This window comes from Thalassophryne amazonica, chromosome 1 (assembly GCF_902500255.1).
Source record: "Thalassophryne amazonica chromosome 1, fThaAma1.1, whole genome shotgun sequence".
Classification (NCBI taxonomy): Eukaryota; Metazoa; Chordata; class Actinopteri; order Batrachoidiformes; family Batrachoididae; genus Thalassophryne; species Thalassophryne amazonica.
This window is the reverse complement of record NC_047103.1, coordinates 124,791,560-124,816,922: the sequence shown is the minus strand read 5'-3', so window position 1 is coordinate 124,816,922 and position 25,363 is coordinate 124,791,560. Positions and strand designations below refer to the sequence as shown.

Genomic DNA, 25,363 nt, shown 5'->3' with positions numbered 1-25,363 from the left:
ACGGACATCACAAGGTCGAGTTCCCAGCAGTTCTGCTTGAATCACACATGCCTTAAATGCAGAACGCCATCCAATTATCTGCTTCAGCTGAAAGTCTTTAAGGTTGCATGTGAGCACCAGTCACAGGTGCTTCACATGATGTTGATGAGGGTGAGGACTCTTCAGCCAGCACCTTCTCCACAGACAAATCAGTTCTCATGCCACCTGAAGAGCAAAGAAAAAAGAACACCAAAACATCCAGCCACACAACACGCAACTTTCATTGTGAAGAAACGTCACACTGTGGTGCACTTTCCTGAGTAATCCATGGAGCTGTATATGAGAAATATAACCTCTTTGGAGTAATCACAGTAGACAAGTCCGATGTATGACATCAGCAGGATCACATCCACCTGTTTCTTTGGTAAAAGGTGCTGTTAGCAGGAATTGGGGTGGGTTGCTTTGTGTTGGGGATTTTAATGTATATAGAGATTCTTCAGTGAATCAAGCCGTTGGGTTTTTTCCTCAGCATTAATCACTTAATCTGCATGTTAAAACATAGGACAGTTTTATAACAACAAAATTCTTATCTGATATGCTAGCTACCCTGACTTTTAGAAAATCAAAATATATTTTTCATTAATGTAAATTAAATTTGCAAACATGACAAAAAGTATGAGAGAGCATGAATAAAACAATCTGGATATGAAAACTTTAAACATTTAATAAAAAAAAAAGCCCACAGATCCCAGATAGCACTGACAGAAAGAAATTTGTGTGACTGCATGAGGATGTCTGGAGTAGCAGAGAAGTACTGTATGTGAGGGTAGTGCAGGACATGTACAAGGATAGTATGACAGCAGTGGGAATTACAGACTCGTTCAAGGTGGAGGTGGGATTACACCAAGAATCAGCTCTGAGTCCTTTCTTGTTTGCAGTGGTGATGAACAGATTGACAGATGAGATCAGAGTGGAGTCTCTATAGACAATGATGCATGCAGATGACATTATGATCTGTAGTAAGAGTAGAGAACAGACTGAGTCTTGCGTGAAAAGGTGGAGATAAGCTCTGGAAAGAAGGGGAATGAAAATCAGTAGGAACAAGACTGAGTACATGTGTGTGAATGTGAGGAAACCCAGTGCAGTTACAAGGAGTAGAGGTGGTGAAAGTAGATGAGTTTACATACTTGAGGTCAACTGTCCAAAGTAATGGAGAGTGTGGTCAAGAGGTGAAGAAGAGAGTGCAGACAGGGTGGAGTGGGTGGAGAAAGGTGGCAGGAGTTTTTTGTGAATATATAGAAAAATATATGCAAGCGTGACAAAGAAAGTTTACACAATTGTAGTGAGACCAGCTATGTTGCACGGCTTAGAGACGGTGGCACTAACAAAAAGACAGGAGGTAGAGCTGAAGATGTTGTGATTCTGTTTGGGAATGATGAAGATAGACAGGCTTAGGAATGACCACATCAGAGGGACAGCTCAGGTGGGATGGATTGGAGACAAAGTTAGAGAGGTGAGATTGAGATGGTTTGGACATGTGCAGAGGAGGGACCCAGGGTATATAGGGAGAAGGATGCTGAGGATAGAGCCACCAGGCAGGAGGAGAAGAGGGAAGCCAGGAGATTTTACAGCACTTCATACTTCAAGATGCTGATTTCCTTTTACAGCAGGACTTTGCACTTCCCCACAGTGCCAAAACCAATTATGTGGTGTAGAAATTAACATAGTTTTCAGAATTTTTTTTGTAGCATAATTGCTTTTTTTTAACTGACTGTATGAAATATTCCAATATTTTGAGATACACATTTTCTAGTTTTTGGCACTGTAGGCTGTAATGATCAAAATTAAAATTTCAAAAAGCTTGAAACATTAGTTTATATGTAATGAGTCCAGAATATATACAATTTTAATTTTCTGAAATACCTGCCAAAAAGATTTTTTTAGATGCAGATGTATAAGTTGACTTTTTTCTCGTTTAGAAGGTCCTTCGACTTATTCTCTCGTGTGACTTCTTTACAGAAAAATCACATATTTGTTGATAATAATAATAATAATTTATAAAGGTCTTTCCCAGGAATCAAACTTCTAAACAAAATAAACTCCAATAATAAAAGAACAAATGCCAATAATAAAACTATACTACAACAATGCACAAAAATAAATTAAATAACTGCGATTTATACTCCGGTGAGATTTATATTCTGGAAAATATAGTAGATTAATGAACGATGCTGTTGATATAATCTCTCTTACTGTTCTGAAATGGTTTCTGGTCCCTCACGTTTGTCCTTGGTATAAACACAAATCTGTCAATATGCATTTTTAAAAGTTGTGTGTTTGGTCTCACCCATGGCAGGCTGTTTTCACAGGTGAACTCCCAGGTAGCAATGTAGGTGGGACATTTGTATCGATCCAGGACAATATGGGCAGCTTCGGAATCAGCCACAAAGTTAAACTCTCCACACACTGAGGTGTTTCCCCTCGCTGCACACAGACCACACAGAATTGCAGGAGAGCTCAATGGTTAGACGTAACACATACTGTACTTTGAAGTGAATTAGAGGTCAACATACATTCGGTGTTGCCTCCCATGATATAGAGTCCTTGCAGTTTCTCAGGGAGGGAAGGGTCCAGTTGCACTGCCACAGCCAAATTAGTGAGAGGCCCCACGGCAACAAGTCTCACCTGCACAAGTGATAAAAACAGCATTTTTACCAGACGTTATCAAATATGGCCATTGGGTATAATGAAGACTTTGCATCAAAGACAAAATCAGAAAGAAGCAAACACATTTTCACTGCACTGCATGCTGTGACAGGTTGTGGAATGCTGAAGGAATCTCACTTTCAAGTATGCAAAAGGAAATGCAGTTACTTGTGGCAGGCCTGTCTTAACTTGTGTTCCTGGGTCTAGAACTTGTGTAACAATATAAAAATGTTTTTTCAGTTGCAAAGAGATACTGATCTAATCAGTAACCATAAGCATGAGCCTTGGGTTCTTGTCTGAAATTACAGTTGTGCTCAAAGGTTTACATACCCAGGCAGAATTTTTTTTTTTTTTTTTCCCCCTTTGACAATTTTTCAGAGAATATGAATGATTATGCACAAACTTTTTTCACTCATGGTTAGTGGTTGGGTGAAGCCATTTACTGTCAAACAACTGTGCTTATTCATTTAAAATCAAAATGACAACAGAAACTACCCAAATGACGCTGATCAAAAGTTTACATACCCCTGTTCTTAATACTGTGTGTTGCCCCCTTAAACATCACTGACAGCTTGGAGTCTTTTGTGGTAGTTGTGGACGAGGCTCTCTGATGGTAAAGCTGCCACTGAATATGTCTTGGACTTTATTTACATCAATTACGAAGAAATCCAGACAGTATGGCACTCTATGGAGCAGACTGTTCTCAAAAACTGAGTGACTGTGCAAGAAGGAGAAGAGTGAGGAAAGCCACCAAGACACCCAGACAACCAGGAAGAAGTTATAGGCTTATGTCATTGCAATTGGATAGACTGTGCACAGTGCAAGCTTTGCAGTTTGTATGCCCAGTTATACAGTTTCATGATGAAATGGTATAGAGGAAGATTTTCTTTAAAAGAAGACCTGAAACTTTAGCTACGATTTGTCACAAGGTACATCTGAGTTGCAAGCCTAGATTTGATTTGTTTTGGTGAAAGAAAATCCTTCTCTACTCCACTATGATGCTAAGAGTGGTGATGCAAAATTTAAAATTGTGCATCATGTATTTCTTCGTAATTTATGTACAGTGAGGAAAATAAGTATTTGAACACCCTGCGATTTTGCAAGTTCTCCCACTTAGAAATCATGGAGGGGTCTGTCCACTGTGAGAGACATAATCAAAAAAAAAAAAAAAACACAATGTATGATTTTTAAATTATTTATTTGCATGTTACTGCTGCAAATAAGTATTTCAACACCTGTCAATCAGCAAAAATTCTGGCCCTCAAAGACCTGTTAGTCCGCCTCTAAAAAGTCCACCTCCACTCCACTTATTATTCCAAATTAGAAGCACCTATTTCAGGTTGTTAGCTGCATAAAGACACCTGTCCACCCCACACAATCAGTAAGACTCCAACTACTAACATGGCTAAGACCAAAGAGTTGTCCAAAGACACCAGAGACAAAATTATAAACCTCCACAAGGATGGAAAGGGCTACGGGGCAATTGCCAAGCAGCTTGGTGAAAAAAGATCAACTGTTGGAGCAATTATTAGAAAATGGAAGAAGCTAAACATGACAGTCAGTCTCCCTGAGACTGGGGCTCCATGCAAGATCCCACCTCATGGTGTATCAGTAATCCTAAGAAAGGTGAGGAATCAGCCCAGAACTGCACGGGAGGAGCTGGTCACTGACCTGAAGAGAGCTGGCACCACTGTTTCCAAGGTTACTGTGGGTAATACACTAAGACGTCATGGGTTAAAATCATGCATGGCAGAGAAGGTTCCCCTGCTTAAATCAGCACACGTCCAGGCCCGTCTTAAGTTTGCCCATGACCATTTGGATGATCCAGAAGAGTCATGGGAGAAAGTTATGTGGTCAGATGAGACCAAAATAGAACTTTTTGGTCTTAATTCCACTCGCCGTGTTTGGAGGAAGAAGAATGCTGAGTACCATCCCAAAAACACCATCCCTACTGTGAAGCATGGGGGTGGAAGCATCATGCTTTGGGGGTGTTTTTCTGCACATGGGACAGGACGACTGCACTGTATTAAGGAGAGGATGACCGGGGCCATGTATTGCGAGATTTTGGGGAACAACCTCCTTCCCTCAGTTATTAGAGCATTGAAGATGGGTCATGGCTGGGTCTTCCAACATGACAATGACCCCTAACACATAGCCAGGGCAACTAAGGAGGGGCTCCATAAGAAGCATTTCAAGGTCCTGGAGTGGCCAGGCCAGTCTCCAGACCTGAACTCGATAGAAAATCTTTGGAGGGAGCTGAAACTCCAAACCTGAAAGATCTAGAGAAGATCTGTATGGAGGAGTGGACCAAAATCCCTGCTGCAGTGTGTGCAAACCTGGTGAAAAACTACAGGAAATGTTTGACCTCTGTAATTGCAAACAAAGGATACAGTACCAAATATTAACATTGATTTTCACAGGTGTTCAAATACTTATTTGTAACAGTAACATACAAATAAATTATTAAAAAAATCATACATTGTGATTTCTGGATTTTTAAATTTTATTTATTTATTTATTTATTTTTTAGATTATGTCTTTCACGGTGGACATGCACCTAAGATGAAAATTTCAGACCCCTCCATGATTTATAAGTGGGAGAACTTGCAAAATCGCAGGGTGTTCAAATACTTATTTTCCTCACTGTAAATAAAGTCCAAGACATATTCAGTAGTAGCTTTACCATCAGAGAACCTCATCCACAATGACCACAAAAGAGTCCAAGCCTTCAATGAAGTTAAAGGGGGCAACACACAGTATTAAGAACAGGGGTATGTAAACTTTTGATCAGGGTCATTTGGGTAGTTTCTGTTGTCATTATGATTTAATACAGTTGTTTGACAACAAATGGCTTCACCCAGCCACTAACCATAAGTGAAAAAAGTGTTTGTGTTATTATTCATATTCTCTGAAAAATGGCCAACAATAAATAAATAAATAAATAAATTCTGCCAGGGTATGCAAATGTTTGAGCACAGCTGTGTGCCAAAACATCAAATGTTTCAGCTCATGATTTTACATATTTATTTTAGTCAAACTGTTGATATCAGAAACAAAATTACCCATTGTTTCCTAAGGGCCCCTTCACACATAGTGCGAAGTTTGGACGAAGTGCACACTTAGTGCGCATGACGCAGGAATCATGTGCAAACCGTGTAATGTCGTCCCTGTCTTCAATGCCTCAACTACAACTATTTGCACACACAAGCGCCTGAAAGACAAAAGTGTGGCCTGTGCGAACCCATTGCACCCTCTCGCGGCAGGTGCCGGCCAAATTCCAGGTGACAAGCATGAACATCTAACACCGCTCGCATGGCACTTAGAAAATGTGTGGCCATTCACACTTTTGGCATGATAACAGACTGCAGACAATCACTGTCGTACTCGAAGTGAAATGTGTCTAAGTCCCACACAAGTGTGGCTTTGGTGTGTGCACTGAGATGACAGGAGGTGTGTCCTCCCACTGAAGCGGCTGTGGAAATCTGTAGATCTGGACATTCCAGCCGGACACCATGTACTGCGTTTGGACAGACATGCACAAACAACTGCCCACTGTGATGCGCGTGTGTCTGTTTGCTGTTATCAAGTGGACATAAATAAAACGTATATCACTGTGGTGATGTGCTGCAGAGAGTGAGCGGGTGCACGGCGCGCACATAGACAGGCTGCTCCCAGGATGAAACAGACTGTCAGAACAGAACACGCAGCAGGCGATCTCACTGTCACGTCACCCACGTGAGCTCTGTTCCACATGTCGCGGTGTCCTGCGGCGCATCGTCCACAAGACACACGTGCGTGGTTGGTTGGAGACACGCCAGCAGACATGGGCATGAATGAGATGAGCTAACTGCTTCTCTTTCATGTCATTTCATGACTGTATGTCTGTGACCATGGGTGATTTGGAACAGACAGACCATATTTGTATTGCTCGCTTGATAAATGCAGTGTTTTTATATGGTGTGTGATTTTAATTTTTTTTTTTGTTATACTTTCATGTCCTTCCTGATATGAGGCAGATTCCTGCAGCTTTCAAAGAACAGCTCTGTAGCTCAGTGGTAAAGTCTCTGACTGGCAATCAGAGCTTTTGGAAGGCGCGAGTTTGCGTCCAGCGGGTTGTGTGTGTGTGTACATATATATATATATATATATATATATATATATATATATATATTTTTTTTTTTTCACATAAGCGGCGCAATGTGGTCCCACAGGTACCGGCTGGTTTTTTATATTTCCTCCACATAAGCGGTGCGATGTGCCGCAGCTGGTACTGTGTGTTCCTGCCCGAAAAACACCGGCGTGTGCATGAACTCTTGCACCAGATTCGTGCACGCCTGCCCATCGGTGCAATGTTTCGTGGTGTGTTAATTTCGAACTGTTTCGCGCTGTTTCGCCGTTTTCGTCCAAATGCCAACCAAACTTTGCACTTTGTGTGAGGGGGCCATAATCTAATCTAATCTTTGTTCGAAAATTCATTGGTGTCATTGAATGTGTCCCTGATTCCAGACCATTTCTGTCTGATTCTAGCAGTTTTATTTTTTAAGGAAAATAAAAAAATTTAGGCAGCCTTTCCCACATAATTTCTCATCTGGAAAAATGTTGGCTCTGATCTGGCAGAGGAGACATTATTTTGGCAGGTCTCATTATAAATGTACCGCTAGAAAATTCTAAAAGACTTTTTGTTTTAAGTCTTGTAAGATTGTACACACTGTACAAGCTTGGGTTCTTTCTAATGAAAGAATAAAGAGAAATAGGTGTTTTGGTGTTGCTTTCTCTCACCTCCCCAGGGTTCTCATTGATGATCCTGATCATGGCCTGCACAGCTCCTTCCTTCTGCAGGTAATCCAAGCCTGGAGCATTTTTATCTGGGACATCGCCCAGCCCGTCAATCCCGTGATAATCTCCAGCGTGGCGTTTTTGGGCCACCAGGGGAACAGAGCAGCCACGGTACACTGGGATTTTCTGTGAAGGATTTATTTAGAGTGAGGAACATAAGTATTTTGATAGTATCACAAGTTCTTGTAATTTCACTTCTGTGCACCACCACAAAAGAGATGAAATGACACAATCAACATGTGCCTGTAGTGTTGACTTTCAACTGTAATTCAAGGGCTTTAACAGAAATATCACATTAACCATTTAGGAATTACAACCATTTTATACCCAGTCCCGCCATGTTCAGAGCCCATAAGTAATTGGACAAATGAAATATAAAGATTATTTTGAAGACAAATCATTTTGTTTACCACCACTTTTCCTGAGACGGGTCAGGGGAAGGAGACATGAACATTTCCCACACTCTTAAAAAAATGAACCACTGTCTCAATGAGAAAAAGTGATCTAATAATTTGCATAGAGTTTTTTCAAGTTATTTCCAGTTAACTAAAGTTATTTCAACTTAACTAGAAGAAGTCTTGTAACATTAACTCAGTTGAAAGTTGAAATAACTAATAGAAATAACTTGAAACAAATCTATGCAAATTGTTGTTGAGACAGCAGTTCCTTTCTTAGAGTGCAGTCACTGAATATGTCTTTGACTTCATTTACATCAATCATTAAAAAGTACAGACAGCGTGGCACATAGTATGCTAAATCTGTCTGGAGGAGGCCATTCTCATAAGCTGAGTGTTCGTGCAAGAAGGAGACTAGTGAGGGAAGCCATCAAGACATTCACAGAAAAAAACTTGCCTTGGGAAAAAAGAAAGAAAAAAAATAAACATAAGGCCAGAAATATACTGGAACAAGATAAATACTCATTATTATCAGCACTGAATATAAATGGAGCTGGTTAAAGGTGTTATACTAAATGTATATATTGACAAAATTATTGGTTAATTGGAGCTAAAAATGTTATTCAGTAGAAGAGAATAGCAACTCTACATTAACAGCTGGGAAGCTTCAGTTGCACAGTGTGCTGTTTTCCCAGAGAGAATGTGTCACATCTCTCTGGATTTTTTGGAGGCCCTATCTTTTTGTTGTTGTTTATTAGTTCTAGGAAGATGCTTATTGTTTACCTTTTGCACTGGTTAAGGTTTGTTATAGTTGTTTTGAGTTTTAAAAGGTGTAGAGTAAATGGATGTCGACTAAAATTAGGAAGAGGTAAATGTAAGGAAGAGGTAAAATGTCCAAAGTTTAAACCATCCCATCAAGAAGAAGAAGATACTGAGCCAACTGAAATGACGACAGTGTTCTATTGCTTTAACACAAGAAATTTAGTGAAGAGTGAACATTAAAAACTGAAAAGCGATTAGGTAAACCAGGTGTTCCGTTCCACATATGGCGAGAAAAGGGGTGTGGCTTTGTTAATTAATGAATTGGTACCATTTTCATTCATTGATCTACAAAAACACAATAAATCAATAACACTAACAACACTGTTATACATGAACCACAATAACAACATTTAAAACCTCAAAACCCTGAACTCCCATGGTACATTGCAGCACTATGTCCATTGTTCACTGTTGTTAGCTAATATCGCTAATTTCTCAAAAATATTAGTACGATTAGGTTTCCATTTTCACATGACCCAAAAGACATAAGCATACCAAGCAGAAAATGTCAGCTCTCCCCAGATTCTCCATGATCTAAGCCATGTACACACAGACCACTTGGTGATTATAAAATAGATTTGGAAAGTATATAATGGTGGTGGGTTTCGTAGGTGATATAACTATTTCAATACTAAACATCTATGCCCCTAATGAGGAGGGGATTCTTCAGAAATATGGATAATGTAATAAGCAATGGAAAATGTATGATACTGTATTTGAAAACAGCACAAAATGGAAAACTAGTTTGGTTACCATCAGAAGAAAAAAAATCTAGAATGTGAATAGTCTTATTAAAGACTTAGGCCTTAATGATCCCTGGAGAGATAATAATTCCAGAGGAAAGCACATTACCTTTCATTCAAATCCACATGGCAGTTATTCGAGGATATTTTTTTCTGGTGTCTCAATAATACATACAAAAAGCCATGGATTGTAATATTGAAACCATAACTACAAGTGACCGCCTCTATCAAGGTGACGGTGGACTGATAAAGAGTCCTTCTTTAAATATTGTACACTAAATGTATATTTTTTTTTTATCAAATAAGATGGTATGTTGTGTGGGCCGCCCAAAGAGGAGGTACTGCTGGCTCACCACCAGAGGGCGCCCTGCCTGTTGTCGGGTTTCAGGCACTAGAGGGCGTAGTCGCCTCACAGGAGCACCGCATCTGACAGCTGTCACCCATTATTCATCAGCATCATCCATAAAGGCCTGGGAGAGACACCATACCTCTGCTGAGTTATCTGCTTACCCTCAAGGTAAACAACTCAGCTGTTTTGTGCCGTACGCACACGTTTTTGCATCTGAGCTTTTTGCAGTCGTAACCTTTTGTACACTTGCAGCTTGTAGCCGAGTTTGTGGAAGCTGGAGGAGTTGGCGTCTCCACTCCTCACTGCAGACTTGATTTAAGTGATACATAAGGCACTGCACGTACTCTGTGTTCCTGTGTTTGGAGGTGGAGGTTTTTCCCTCAGGAAGGAACTGTATTTTTGCTGACTGTTTGCTGGGTGTTCACACACCCACCTTTAACCTGTCTCTTTTCCTGCCAGCAGTACCGGATCTGACAGCTGGAAGTGGCCACCTGGGGACTCAGGACTTGGTGGCTCCGGTGTGTTGCAGGTCTCCGTTGGCAGTGGAACCTCGTGGGTCCCGGCTCTTCTCTGGTTAGGCGTCTCCTACCCTCGGGCCTGCCCACGCGTCACCGACTTTTGTGATTGACAGACAAAACGCATATCTGGTTGTTTGTGCACATTTGCAGAATAAATTGTTATTTATTCTGACTTCCTATTGGCCGTTCATTTACGCCCCCTGGCGTGGGTCCGTGTACTTCACTTTCCCAACAGGATAACTCGGCCATGTCATGGACTCCGAGGGGCGTCTTCCACCAGTTGAACCACCAATGGAAATGCAAGGTGCGCAGGCTCCACCAGGATGTGAGTTGGGTGAGCTGCAACACATTCTCACCAACTTTATTGCTCAGTTGGATCTGTTAACCGAGCGGGATATTCACCTCACCCGTAGGATGGAGGCTCTCACCGCTCAGGTAGAGGCACGCACGTCAGGCGCGGCTGCAGCCCCTCCTCCTGCTGGCCTGGCGCTTCATTATGATGATCCAGTGGTAGTTCAAAGGGCTCCCCCCCCGTTGCCCGAAGCTTACATTAGCCCCCCGGAACCGTACGGGGGTTGTGTCAAAACGTGCGCGGACTTCTTGATGCAGTGTGCGCTCGTTTTTTCACAACGCCCCGTGATGTACGCGTCAGACCACAGCCAGGCGGCTTATGTGATTAATTTGCTTTGGGGCAAGGCACGCGCCTGGGCTACGGCACTCTGGGAGCAGAATTCACGGCTCCTGTCGACATACACTGAGTTCATCAGGGAGTTTCAACAGGTGTTTGATCATCCTTACAGAGGCAAATCCGCTTCAAGAGTGTTACTGTCAATCCGACAGGGGCGCAGGAGCGCCGCTGAGTATGCAGTCGACTTCCGCATCGCGGCAGCGATAGCCGGCTGGAATACGGTAGCGCTCCGCGCCGCCTTTGTAAACGGGCTGTATCCTTCACCTGGTGGTGAAGGATCAGCCGCAGGATTTAGATGGGCTTATCGACCTGGTTATACGGTTAGACAACTGATTAGAGGAACGTCGACAGGAGCAAGGCGAAGGACGTGGCCGGGAACGTGCCGCCCCTCTCCCTTCTGGGTCCAAAGCAGCGCCGTCCTCCCCCCGCTCCAAAGCCAGAGCACTCCGTGTGACAACAGCTCCCCCTGCTGACGAAGCTAATGACACGAGCAGGGCTAAAAAGAGATTTGATGACAGACAAAGGAGGCTGGCTCGTGGAGAGTGTTTTACTGCGGCTCTAGTGAGTATATGCAGAAAACTGCCCAAGCGGTTAAAACGCCAACGCTCGCTCTTAGAGACTGGGCTAAGGGTGGAGTCATAATACTCACGAGGGAACACCACGTAAATCCACACGACTCCCAGTCACAATCCTCTGTGGGGATTTAACCCTTAATGCCCCAGCACTGATTGACACGGGGTCAGAAGGGAATCTACTGGACAGTAGATGGGCTAAGGAGGTAGGGCTCCCTCTGGTGGCCATTCCTTCACCATTGAAGGTACGGGCACTAGATGGCACCCTTCTTCCACTAATCACACACCAGACACAGCCCTTAACACTGGTTGTCTCTGGAAACCACAGGGAGGAGATTGTGTTTTTTGTAACACCTTCTACCTCCAGGATTATTTTGGGTTATCAATGGATGATGAAGCACAATCCCCGGATCGATTGGCCGAGTGGGGTTGTGGCTCAATGGAGCGAAACCTGCCACCGGGAGTGTCTAAGATCCTCGGTCCCACCCGGTGAGACTGCTAAAGAGGAGGTCCGAGTCCCCCAATCTTACAATGGTGCCGGCTGAGTACCATGATCTTGTTGACGTTTTCAGCAAAGATCTGGCACTCACGCTTCCCCCCGCACCGACCGTATGATTGTGCCATTGATTTGGTTCCGGGCGCTGAGTATCCATCCAGCAGGCTGTACAATCTCTCACATCCTGAGTGCGAATCAATGGAGACCTACATCCGGGACTCTTTAGCTGCAGGGTTGATCCGGAACTCTTCCTCCCCATTGGGTGCAGGTTTCTTTTTTGTGGGCAAGAAGGACGGCGGACTCCGTCCATGCATTGACTATAGAGACTGAACGAGATCAGGGTTCGCAACCGATACCCGTTACCTCTGTTAGATTCGGTGTTCACGCCCCTGCATGGAGCCAAAATATTCACAAAACTGGATCTTCGAATGCTTATCACCTGGTTCAGATCCGGAAGGGAGACGAATGGAAGACGGCATTTAACACCCCCTTAGGTCACTTTGAGTACCTGGTCATGCCGTTCGGCCTCACCAACGCGCCTGCGACGTTCCAAGCATTGGTTAATGACGTCTGCGGGACTTCCTGCATCGGATCGTCTTCGTATATCTAGACGATATCCTCATCTTCTCCCCGGACCCTGAGACCCATGTTAAGCATGTACGTCAGGTCCTGCAGCGGTTATTGGAGAACCGGCTGTTTGTGAAGGGCAAGAAGTGCGAGTTCCACCGTACTTCTTTGTCCTTCCTGGGGTTCATCATCTCCTCCAACTCCGTCGCATCCGACCCGGCCAAGGTAGTGGCGGTGAGAGATTGGCCCCAACCGGTAAGCCGTAGGAAGCTGCACCAGTTCCTTGGCTTCGCTAATTTTTACAGGAGGTTCATTAAGGGCTATAGTCAGGTAGTTGGTCCCCTTACAGCCCTGACCTCCACAAAAGTCCCCTTCACCTGGTTGGATCGTGCCACGTTTAGGGAGTTGAAACACCGGTTTTTCGACTGCGCCAGTTCTGGTGCAGCCCGATCCTAACCGCCAGTTTGTTGCTGAAGTGGATGCCTCTGACTCAGGGATAGGAGCCGTGCTGTCCCAGAGCAGGGAGTCCAATAAGGTTCTCCACCCTTGTGCCTATTTAAGGCATTGCACGTACTCTGTGTTCCTGTGTTTGGAGGTGGAGGTTTTTCCCTCAGGAAGGAACTGTATTTTTGCTGACTGTTTGCTGGGTGTACACACACCCACTTTAACCTGTCTCTTTCCTGCCAGCAGTACCAGGATCTGAAGCTGGAGCGTGGGCCACCTGGGGACTCAGGACTGGCGGCTCCGTGTGTTGCAGGTCTCCGTGGCGGTGAGAACCTCGTGGGTCCCGGCTCTTCTCTGGTTAGGCTTCTCCTACCCTCCGCGCCTGCCCCACGGCGTCACCGAGTTTTGTGATTGACAGACTAAACGCATATCTGGTTGTTTGTGCACATTTGCAGAATAAATTATTTATTCGGACTTCCTATTAGCCGTTCATTTACGCCCCCTGGCGTGGGTCCGTGTACTTCACTTTCCCAACATGGTAAATTAATTAAAACAATACACAAAGGAATACTTTCAAATAAATCACAATTATGGGAGGGTGGGAAAGCAGTAATAAGAGGGAAAATAATAGAAATATCATCCAGACTGAAAAAAGCACACTTAGAACAGCCAAGAATGATAGAGAGTAAAATTAAAGACTTGGAGATAGCATTGGTACCACAGTCTCTTGTACAAAGAGATTGGTAGCGTGTTTTTGAAAACATGGCGTGTGATGGTCCATCTGATACGTCGGCCGCTATTGGCTATCACGCCACCCTCTGTGACTGGCTGTGGTGTAACTGCCGAAAATGGAAAAACAACCGGAAAAGACTTGAAAAGTGTGACAAACTAGTTGCAAAATGTCGGGGGTGGAAACCAGGTATTTGCTTTGTGTGTCTGGAATTCACACGTCAACCGAAAACATTTGGAGGTTTGAAACATTGTAAACAAAGGCTGCAGCCAATCAGAGAGCGGTGTGTCTCAGCCAATCAGCAAAATGTTAGAATCCTGACTAAAAGTCACGTGGCCAAATAACGCTATACCGACTCCCTTGCCTTGGCTGGAGGAGTGGAACCAACTTAACTTGGAGATAGAACATAAAAAAATCAGCCAATTCTACATTACTTGAATTGAAAAAAGACCGGCAGAAATTGGAAGAGAGGGAGCCTTATAGGTTTACAAGCAAAGGTACTTTGAGATGGATATAGGGCCCGGCCGATTACTGCCATATCTACACACAGATATTTTGGGATTGCCCAAAGCTACTGAATTTTGGAGTGAATTCAAAGGAGATGAAACAGATTTTGGGTATCAATTTTACTTTAGACCCAGTACTTTGTATATTATGTATTGTATGAGTGATGAAAATTGATTATTTGTTGAGAATTTGGCTTTTAATTGCAAGAAAACAGTGACTGCTTCCTGTATGAAGCGGAAGCTTGCCAGTCTAATGACGTGGAGAGACAGATGAAGAAGGTCTTTGTATAGACAGAATCACTGCAAAGATTACAACTGAAACAGACAGGTTTGCTGATATATGGGCACTGATGATACAGGCAATACCAGACCTCTAATCACCTCTTTTATTTCTGTTTGCTTTGGTGTTGTTATTTTCTTTGGTTGTATCATTTTAAGAGTTACTTCAGCTTGTATCTGTGACTCTATGAAGGTATGTACTATGTATTGGTTTATTTATTTTAGGTTATTTATTTTTTGACATATGCATCTGTTGTTTTGTTATTGTGTGATAAACTGAAAAATAATAAAAGAAAACAAAAACTTACTTTGAGTTGGCCGCACTTGTCGAGGACACGGAGTGTGTTTTTGAGGACATTCTCCAGTGGCGTGTTTCCATGGGTACATGTGATACCCAGAATCTTCACATCAGGGGCAGCAAGCGCCACCATGATGGCCTGGGCATCATCTACACCTGTGTCCACATCAAGTAGCAGCTTCTTCTTCATCCTACACATGAAGTCAAATGTTGTGACACAGCGCATGTTTAAATAAGTATTTTTCAGTTAATAAAGAAAAGCTGCTAAACAGTAAAAATGTAAACAAGCAACAGCGGCCACTAGGACACTGCGATTAGAAACATGGCTTTAAAAGCCATTGCAATGACCTGTCTACTTTTATATTATTTTGTCTTAAAAAATACCAACATGGACCAATAAAGGAGGTTCAGTGGTCCTCACCTGCATCTATCAAAACCCAAAATGAAACCTAGAACTTAACGTGCATTAGGTTGGCAAGCCCACTCATTGATTGACTGACTGGCTGACTGACAGACTGACTGACTGACTGACTCCATTAATCATTGTACTTGTAAGTTATGCACTGCAGAAATCTCTTTACATGTTATGTTAACCAAACACTGATGACAGGGAAATATAAAATTTCAACAATGGTCAGTGGGTGCAATCCCCACTGACAGCTGAGCAATCAAATGCCCTTGATGAAGGCACTGAGCTGTAGACCTCTGAGGATTGTCTGAGGCACAAATCTACAAAGGGTACATTTTTGCTGCTTTGAAGGTCCAATGAGCCACAGTGGCCTCCATCATCCCAAAAATGGAAGATATTCAATTGGGGAGGAGGACCTTAGTCAGGAGGTGAGCCAAAACCCATAGTCACATCTGTCAGAGCTCCAGCATTCCTCTGTGATTTGAGGAAACTTTCCAGAAGAACACCATCTCTGCAGAAATCCACCAATCAGGCTTGTATGGTAGTAGGCCAGACAGAAGCCACTCCTGTGCTTCTGTCTGGCTTCTGTGGGCTTCCATGTGCCAAAGCCACATGAAGAAGCCCACCGGAGTTGCCAAAAGACACCTGAAGGACTCTCACCAGGAGAAACAAATTTCTCTGATCTGATGAGACAAAGATTGAACTCTGTTCCCTACAGTGAAGGGTGGTGGCAGCATCATGCTGTGGATGTTTTTCAGTGACAGGAACTGAGAGACTAGTCAGGATTGAGGGAAACATGAATGCAGCAATGTACAGAGACATCCTGGATGAAAACCTGCTCCAGAGCGCTCTGGACCTCAGACTGGTGCCAGTTCTTTCAGCAGGACAATGACCCTAAGCACAGAGCCAAGATATCAAAGAAGTGGCTTCAGGACGACTCTGTGAATGTCCTTGAGTGGCCCAGCTAGAGCCCAGACCTGAATCCAATTGAACATCTCTGGAGAGATCTGAAAATGGCTGTGCACTGACACTCCCCATCCAACCTGATGGAGCTTGAGAGATGCTGCAAAGAGGAGTGGCAAAACTGCCCAAAGATAGGTGCACCAAGCTTGTAACATCATTGAGGCTGTAATTGCTGCCAAAGTGCATCAACAAAGTAGTGCACAAAGGGTGTTAATACTTATGTACACGTGAGTTCTTTTTTTTTTAATAAATTTGCATACATTTTTTAAAAACTGTTTTCATGTTTTTTCATGCTATCATTATGGGTGTTATGAGTAAAATTTTGAGGACAAAAATGAATGTTTTCCATTGTGGAATAAGGCTGTAACATACAGTGCCCTCCAAAAGTATTGGAACATTTAGTATTTCACACATCCATCCATCCATCCATTTTCTTCCGCTTTATTTTAATTTTTTATGCCATTTCAAACAAAAATAAAAATCCTTTAAACTCAAACTGAAAACAAATCTCTGCAACTTGATATAAATTAAATATAAAAGCCAAGATGATGGACTGCATAAGTAATGGCACACTTTGGTATAATACCCGTAAATAATAAATCAAATCAAATCAATTTTATTTATATAGCGCCAAATCACAACAAACAGTCGCCCCAAGGCGCTTTATATTGTAAGGCAAAAGCCATACAATAATTACAGAAAAACCCCAATGGTCAAAACGACCCCCTATGAGCAAGCACTTGGCGACAGTGGGAAGGAAAAACTCCCTTTTAACAGGAAGAAACCTCCAGCAGAACCAGGCTCAGGGAGGGGCAGTCTTCTGCTGGGACTGGTTGGGGCTGAGGGGAGAGAATCAGGAAAAAGACATGCTGTGGAATGCCGTGTTCACACCGGGTGTGACGCGAGCGACTGCAGCCACAGGTTGCCATGTAATCCCTATGTAAGGAGGAGTTTTGGCGCCAAACTGCGCAGCGCAACGCGATGGACGCAAGTGAAGCGATTTTGAGCGTTTTGCGCGTTTGTGGCGCGATATTGCCTCGCGTCACGTCGTGTTGCCCTCCTCCCCAAGTTAAAAAATCTGAACTTTTTCGTCTCATCGCGCCACGATGACCAATCAGGGACTGAATATGTAGTGACGTGGAGATGTCTGGAGTTTGACTGATGATACTCTCTGTATTGGGAGCTTTCCACAGCAACTCGCTCCATGTGATCAAGGTCCGTCATGTTAGCTTGACTGACAACCGGAGCCGGCGAGCGGAATGGAAGCTCCTCCTATTTGATGACGCACCGGGGCGAATTTTCGCAGTGAAAGTCCACCCAAGCAGAGCGACACACCGGGCGAAGGAGGCGTGTCCGTCGCCTGGTGACCCACGCGAATTTGTAGTGTCTGATCGCGCCCGGTGTGAACGCGGCAGAAGAGAGCAGAGATCAGTCACCAATGATTAAAAGCAGAGTGGTGCATACAGAGCAAAAAGAGGTGAATAAAAAGAAACACTGGGTGCATCATGGGAACCCCCCAGCAGTCTAGCAGCATAACTAAGGGATGGTTCAGGGTCACCTGATCCAACCCTAACTAGCTTTTTCAAAAGGAAAGTTTTAAGCTTAATCTTAAAAGTAGAGAGGGTGTCTGTCTCCCTAATCCGAATTGGGAGCTGGTTCCACAGGAGAGGAGCCTGAAAGCTGAAGGCTCTGCCTCCCATTCTACTCTTACAAACCCTAGGAACTACAAGTAAGCCTGCAGTCTGAGCGCAGAGCGCTCTATTGGGGTGTTATGGTACTATGAGGTCCCTAAGATAAGATGGGACCTGATTATTCAAAACCTTATAAGTAAGAAGAAGAATTTTAAATTCTATTCTGGAATTAACAGGAAGCCAATGAAGAGAGGCCAATATGGGTGAAATATGCTCTCTCCTTCTAGTCCCTGTCAGTACTCTAGCTGCAGCATTTTGAATTAACTGAAGGCTTTTCAGGGAACTTTTAGGACAACCTGATAATAATGAATTACAATAGTCCAGCCTAGAAGAAATAAATGCATGAATTAAGGATTATTAACAAACTGCGAGTTTTGTACAGGGAAATATCAGACTGATGTGTTGTCAGTACGGTCCGAGTGATAAGGGGGTCTGATATTTCCCCGTATAGACCAAGCAAGCGAGGTTAATACTTTGTTTATTATATGGCTATTTTATATATATATATATATATATATATATAATATATATATATATATATATATATATATATATATATATACAAGGTCTGTTAGAAAAGTAATGGACCTTTTTATTTTATGCAAAAATATATGGATTTAATTCACATGTTTTTACATCAGCCAAGCTTGAACCTTCGTGCGCATGCGTGAGTTTTTCACGCCTGTCAGTTGCGTCATTCGCCTGTGGGCAGGCTTTGAGTGAGCACTGGTCCACCCCGCTCATCATTTTTTCATTGCGAGGAAATGGCGGAATGATTTGGGCTTTGCTCTATCAGAATTTTTTCAGAAACTGTTAAAGACAGGGAGCTGGAAACCATTCGGAAAATTCATTTGGCTTTCGGTGAAAATTTTTTGGGCTTCACAGAGATTACGGAGTGTTACTACTGCTTTAAGGACGGCCCACAATGGTGCATGGCGCGCTGCGCTCCGAGCCGCGATCGACAGGCAAAATGACCATTTCATTTCTAAACGATGGCTGTATGGATCCGGGACCATCGTGTGCAGTTTCTCTGGTTATCACAAGAGCTGGACATCAGCCATTTTCCGTCAGATTTCACTTTTAACAAGAGATTTTGTCATGGAAAGCCGCGCGGAGGCCTTCGCGCGTTCACGACGGAGCCGCTGATGGAGCGAGACAAAACACCTCCGTTTTCGAGTGTCAGAGGACAAGTTGGGACATGCCTATCTCGGCTTTCAGTGGCTTACAAAAACTCTTGTTAAAAGTGAAAATCTGCTGGAAAATGGCTGATGTCCAGCTCTTGTGATAACCAGAGAAATTGCACACGATGGTCCCGGAGCCATACAGCCATCCGTTTAGAAATGAAATGGTTGTTTCTGCCTGTTGATCGCGGCTCGGAGCGCGCCGTGCGCCATTGTGGGCCGTCCTTAAAGCGGTAGTAACACTCCTTAATCTCTGTGAAGCCCAAAAAATTTTCACCGAAAGCCAAATGAATTTTCCGAATGGTTTCCAGCTGCCTGTCTCTAACAGTTTCTGAAAAAATTCTGATGGAGCAAAGCCCAAATCATTCCGCCATTTCCCTGACAATAAAAATCTGACGAGGGGGTGGACCAGTGCTCACTCAAAGCCTGCCCACAGGCGAATGACGCAACCGACAGGCGTGAAAAAACTCACGCATGCGCACGAAGGATCAAGCTTGGCTGACGTAAAAACATATGAATCAAATCCATATATTTTTTGCATAAAATTAAAAGGTCCGTTACTTTTCTAACAGACCTCGTATATATATATCTATATGTATGGTAACAGGTCCGGATATGGAAAAATATCCGACCAGTAATCAGCCATTCAGAGTGTGCATAGTATCACAGCCATATAATAATTAGTTTTATTGCCAGTTTTCTTCAGACAAGTCAAGGGATGGATACATGAACATTTCCAAGTCACTGAAATTGTCTTGGACTTTATTTACATCAGTTATAAAGAATTACAAATAGTATGGCATTCTATGGTAAATCTGTGTGGAGTAGACAGTTCTCAAAAACTGAGTGACTATGCAAGAAGGAGAAGAGTGAGGAAAGACACCAAGACACCCAGAACAAGTTATAGGGTTCTTTTGCTGTAATTGTGTCATGGTTTAAGATGGCATGGCACGAAAAGGAGGTGGACACAAAATGCAGACTCACAGGCTCAGGAACTGAGGTAATTAAAAAGGCTTTTATTGAATACACAGGCAGAGATTTGGTACACAGTTTGGCAGTCAGCGGTGCTGACGTTCCAGACAGTCAAGGGCAGAGACAAAGGCGTAATCCAAAATCACAAAGCAAGGTAAAAAAACATGGCAAACAGGACTATAACAAAGGGTGGAACAAAGACTCATAAGTCTAATGAACTGTTGAAGTTTGACAAACACACACGGCTTAAATAAGGAGTAATCAACAGGAGATAATTAATAAAATGAGACACAGGTGTGGATAATGCTCAGGAAGGGGGCGTGGTAGGATGAGATAAAGATGAGGGACGACACAGCAAGAGAAATCTTTGACAGAAGCAGGGTTCTAGCCAGAACCATTTTAGTGCCGGGTAAATTACGTGATCACGGCTCATGGGCCGGGGGTGCAGGGGCTCCCGGCGGGGGTCAAGGGGCAAAGCCCTCTGAAGTTATAGGGTTTTATACCTCTAAAATGTTATTGACAAGCCCTATTTTAACCACTTTTGAGTGGTTTTAGATACATTGAAAGGAAGAATAACAGACAAAAAAGACGTTTATGTTGCAATATTTGTAAAATCAAAGTTTAAAAGATTAAAAGCACATTAATATTTGATGGACATATAGCATTTGCTCTCTTTGTTCTTCTTTCATCCAGTGAAGCAGACAGAGTTTTTCTGTCATGACAGTTTTTTTTCCCAACATATTTGAGTGGGACTGCATTATTAAAAAAACATAAAACAATATAACCACTAACTGTCTTGTTTAAACAAAAGCTGAATGAGGCTCCTCTCTCCCTCCTCCTCCCCCATCTCTCTCATGTGTGCTCTATTCTGCTCCTCCCCCTCCTCCTCGCTTTCACCATTCCTCCAAGCTTTTTGGAAACAGGAGCCTTTAAACTGTAAAATAAACCCTAAACTTCTGAATGTGTCAACATCTACTGACACTGACACTCTGGATTATTTTAATGAAACATTATAATGGAGTTTTTTTCCCTTTAAATTAGAGCAGATTGACACGCACAGTGTCTCCGTTCTACTGCCGTTCATCTCCGCCACAAACTCTGCCGTTTTCAGCGGAGATATGAAGAAAATGAGAAATATATTTATTTCTTTAATTATTTGGTTGAAATTGCAAAATAAAACAAAAGTACGACACTATAAGCTTGAAATATGATCAATTGGTACATTTTTCAGCAACATTTCAGTTCATTTTTTTGGAAAATCTGTGCCAGGCGGAGAGGAAATTTGAACCCATGAGCCGGTGAAAATTTGCAGTGCTGGGCGGTACCATCCGGCGCCGCTCACCGTAGCTAGAATCCTGGACAGAAACATCAGCAGTGAACAACATAAAATGCTAAAAGAAAGATTAACCAAATGGAAGGCCTAATCAATAATAACATGAGAAGACCAAAGGAAAAAATTAGGAAACAAATGAAAAACTTGAAAAGAGATCAACAAGAAAATAAAAGGCAGAGACTAAACTAAAGCTGAACTGACAATGTGCCAAAGGTATAACAAATAAATAAAACCAACCAGTGACAGAAAATCAAAGACAGTGGACCGAAGCGGGGAAACAAGGACACAGACATGGGATACAACATAACATTAGCCCAGATATTGGGGAAATCTCAACATCACCACCCCCCCTCCACAAACAGCTGACACAGATGGCCGACAGAACCCCCCCCTCCAAAGACCAAAAGGAAGATGACCATGGGAGGGGGGAGGGGGACCCGAAGGTGAAACACCCAAAAAAGGACCACTGGTGGGAAGCCACAGCACTCATCCACAGTAAATATAAAGTATAAGACAAGCAGCCGGATGGCTGCGGTAGACAACCAGAACCAAGGAAACCCAAGGCGAAAGGCTGAATGGCCTGCCAGGTGGGTGACCATGCAGCAAAAGAAAACCGAGAGGGCGGTCCAAGGAAAAGCCCAAGGAACAGCCAAACGGCCCTTCAGGGACCATGGCAGAGTCCAGATAAAGGCTGTGCTGCAGATTACAGGCCATGGTAATGTCAGGGGCGGACCATGATGACCGCCAGGACGTAGTAGGTCCATGGGGAGTACCAGGGTCAAACACATGACGTAAAACCACAAAAAGTATTGTGTCGCCATCTGTTTATGAGATTTTATTTGTTTTGGTGTCTTGTCTGTTCTCTGAGTATCTGCTTTCCTGTTGCATGTCCAAGTCCTTTGTTTATGCCTGATATATCTGTCTCCTCTCCCGGCATGTCTGTGTCTGCATCAGCTGTCATGTCTGTCCACGTCGGTTGTCATGTGTCTGCAGATGTGTATGGGTGTGCATGCACCACTCTTTCCCTCTGCTGAGTGGGGGTGTGGTAGGCTTGTTGCCTCCGCTCAACCTCCTTGTCTGTTGTGTTTGTGTGCCGTCATGGCTGTGTCCGCGTCAGCTGTGTTGTCTGTCTGTTGTAGTTGTGTGGGTGCGTATATGCGATCGTATGTTTGTCATCCTGCGTGTTTCTGTCTGGGGTCCCATGTATGTCTGTCTTGTGGGTCCCAGTAGTGTGGGTGCACATCCCTTATGTGTGTCTTGGATGGGCGTGTCTCTCCGGCATCCCGCTCTCATGTGCGTCTCTGGTCTGCATGCTTGAATGTGGGTGTGTGGTCTAATAGTCACGCATTTGTGGGGAGGTGATGGTCTAGTGGTTAAGGCATTGGGCTTGAGACCAGAAGATCCTCGGTTCAAATCCCAGCCTGACTGGAAAATCACTAAGGGCCCTTGCCTTGGGCAAGGTCTTTAATCCCCTATTGCTCCCAGTGTATAGTGAGCACCTTGTATGGCAGCACCCTGACATCGGGCTGAATGTGAGGCATTATTGTAAAGCGCTTTGTACATCTGATGCAGATGGAAAAGTGCTATATAAATTCAGTCCATTTACCATTACCATTTGTCATCATTGACTATGCCTTATTTTCATGTGGGTTTTGTTTCAGTTTGTGTTAAGTTGTTTCTGATTAGTTATCTTTATTCTCCTCATTCTGTTCTCTTATTTCTTTATGGATTTAGTCTCAGGTTGTTGTTTATTTGTTGTTGTTATTTCTTGACTTTCAGTCTGCTGTGTATGTCTGAAATTTGTTGCCCCTTCTGTTTAGTTTAGTGAATTACATGTATGCTCTGATTACTTCACCTGCTGCTCTCTCCCAGCTGCTGCTCATTTGTCGGTTTATTTAAACCTCCTCGTTTGTTCCTTCCTTGGGGTTCATTGTTTGTGTTTTCTCGTGTGAGGTGCTATGTATAGTGCTGGTTATTGTCTTTGGGTTTTGTAGTATTTTCTTGTCAACCTTTGTGTTCAGGTAATTCCTTTGAACTTTAAGTATTTCAGTCTTTCTGTTTGCGCTCCTGATGTCATTGTTTTTTCTCCTCACCCTGCATTCAGGGTTGGGTTGTATTTTTGTTGAAACCATTCCCACTTCTGTTGTCTTTTGAATTCCACACCCCTAGTGGGGTTAAGACTATATTTTTGTTGTATCCTTCTCCACTCCTTTTTTGTGATTTTGACACACTGACGTCATTAAATCTTGGCTTCTATTTGGAACTTACATCTATGTTTTGACTGATCTGCATATTGGGATTCTACTCTGCCTACTCCTGTCACCTAATCATAACAAAAAGAACAAAACTCCCCCAGGGCAATGGATGCATTAAGGTGAAGGCGGTAGAAGGGAAAAGTAACCTGGAGAGGAGTGGACCTGCTTAAGGAACCGGACGTGCATATCGGGGCAGCTGATGGACCCAAAAAAAACCCCACCATCAAACAGCTAAACCAATAAAGCAACTGAGAGGGGAACCAAAGGATGAATGACAACCAGTGACAGAAAATCAAAGACAGTGGGCCTAAGTGGCGAAACAAGGACACAGACATGGGATCCAACATAACATTAGCCCAGATACAGGGCAAATCCTGACAGACTGGAGAAATTGTGCATCGTGCATGTTTTGCATTTTGTATCCAGAGTTATACAACTTCATGATGAAGTGGTATAAAGGAGGATTTTCTTCAAAAGAAGACCTGAAACTTCATCTACAGTTTACCAGAAGGTACATCTGAGATGCAAGCCTTAGTTTGTTTTGGTGATTGAAAATCCTCCTCTATACCAATTCATAATCCAATTCAGAAAAAAAACTTGTAAGTGCAAATTTTATAAAACACCCCTGCAATGATCTTTACATTTACCTCAACTTCTATTTCACTGCAGACAGTATGAACCCAAGATATTTCATGCTGTGTGGTCAACTTCATTTGTTATGAATTTTTGAGAGGATTCCAAATGCGTTCTCCACGTCATGAAGCACAGGAGAAAAGCTGCAGCTGTAGAACATTCCTCTGTCATTCCAGAGCGATTAGAGGTGTTTTCATCAGCCAAGTTATGAGAGCAAATGATTAATCTGCTAAGAAATTATTATTTTATATAATGCAGCATCCAGCGGAACAAAGCGGGTCGCATTGGCACGACAAACTGCGCGGCAGTGCGGAGTTAAATGCGTGCAAGTGTCAAGGTGCCTTTATTCTTACTGTTATTTGTTATTCTTTTATTCATAATCTCAGCTCTAATCTAATGTGTGTGTGTGTGTAATTTACAATTACTAAACAACAAAGATTCATTCCTTAAATAATTATGGAATAAAGAGTCTTTTAAAAACAGTTTTGTCTCCCACTGAGACGTGAGAGCAGAGCACAGTTAGCTAGTTAATTAGATATCCTGCCATTTATGTTTGCTTGAACACCTCATGAGAAAATGAAATAAATAAATCATATATATATCATATATATATATATTACTTACTTGGGATGCCGCTTCTGACAGATATCTACTGGTTTCTGCCTTGAAAGTGGAGTCGTGGCTACTCCCTTTGTAAATGTCTGAAACTTGAGAAGAGCAATTATTTGCAACAGCAACATGCAACCACAACCCAGGCAGTGGGTGTGGTTATACAGCCAGCGTGGTTTGACTTGCCCTGAAATTCTCGTTTTTCCTCTTCTCGATGAGGTACATCTTCATATATTTCAGCTGTTACCTCTGGCAGACTGCGTGCTTCAACAAAATCTGACTGTTTTATTGGTTTTTCAACCTTTTAAGAGTTTTATGGAATTTTCTGGTAACATTCTATCTGTAAGGATCTAATGGAAAAGAAAGCACATGTTGTGCCCTCTTCACAT

General features: G+C 43.0%; 1 protein-coding gene across 1 annotated transcript in view; it reads right to left on the bottom strand.

Moving 5' to 3' along the window:
* LOC117513910 (inosine-uridine preferring nucleoside hydrolase-like) overlaps positions 1–25,141 on the bottom strand; it is a 30,713-nt gene extending 5,572 nt beyond the window's left edge. Inside the window, exons 1-5 of the mRNA XM_034174158.1 lie at positions 24,990–25,141; positions 14,939–15,119; positions 7,465–7,647; positions 2,553–2,664; positions 2,327–2,463 (exon numbers count right to left, since the gene is read on the bottom strand). Of these exons, the coding sequence (XP_034030049.1) occupies positions 2,327–2,463; positions 2,553–2,664; positions 7,465–7,647; positions 14,939–15,119; positions 24,990–25,105 (729 nt within the window). The 5' untranslated portion in view covers positions 25,106–25,141. The remainder of the gene's footprint in view (positions 1–2,326; positions 2,464–2,552; positions 2,665–7,464; positions 7,648–14,938; positions 15,120–24,989) is intronic.
* Between the last annotated feature and the right edge of the window lie 222 nt (positions 25,142–25,363).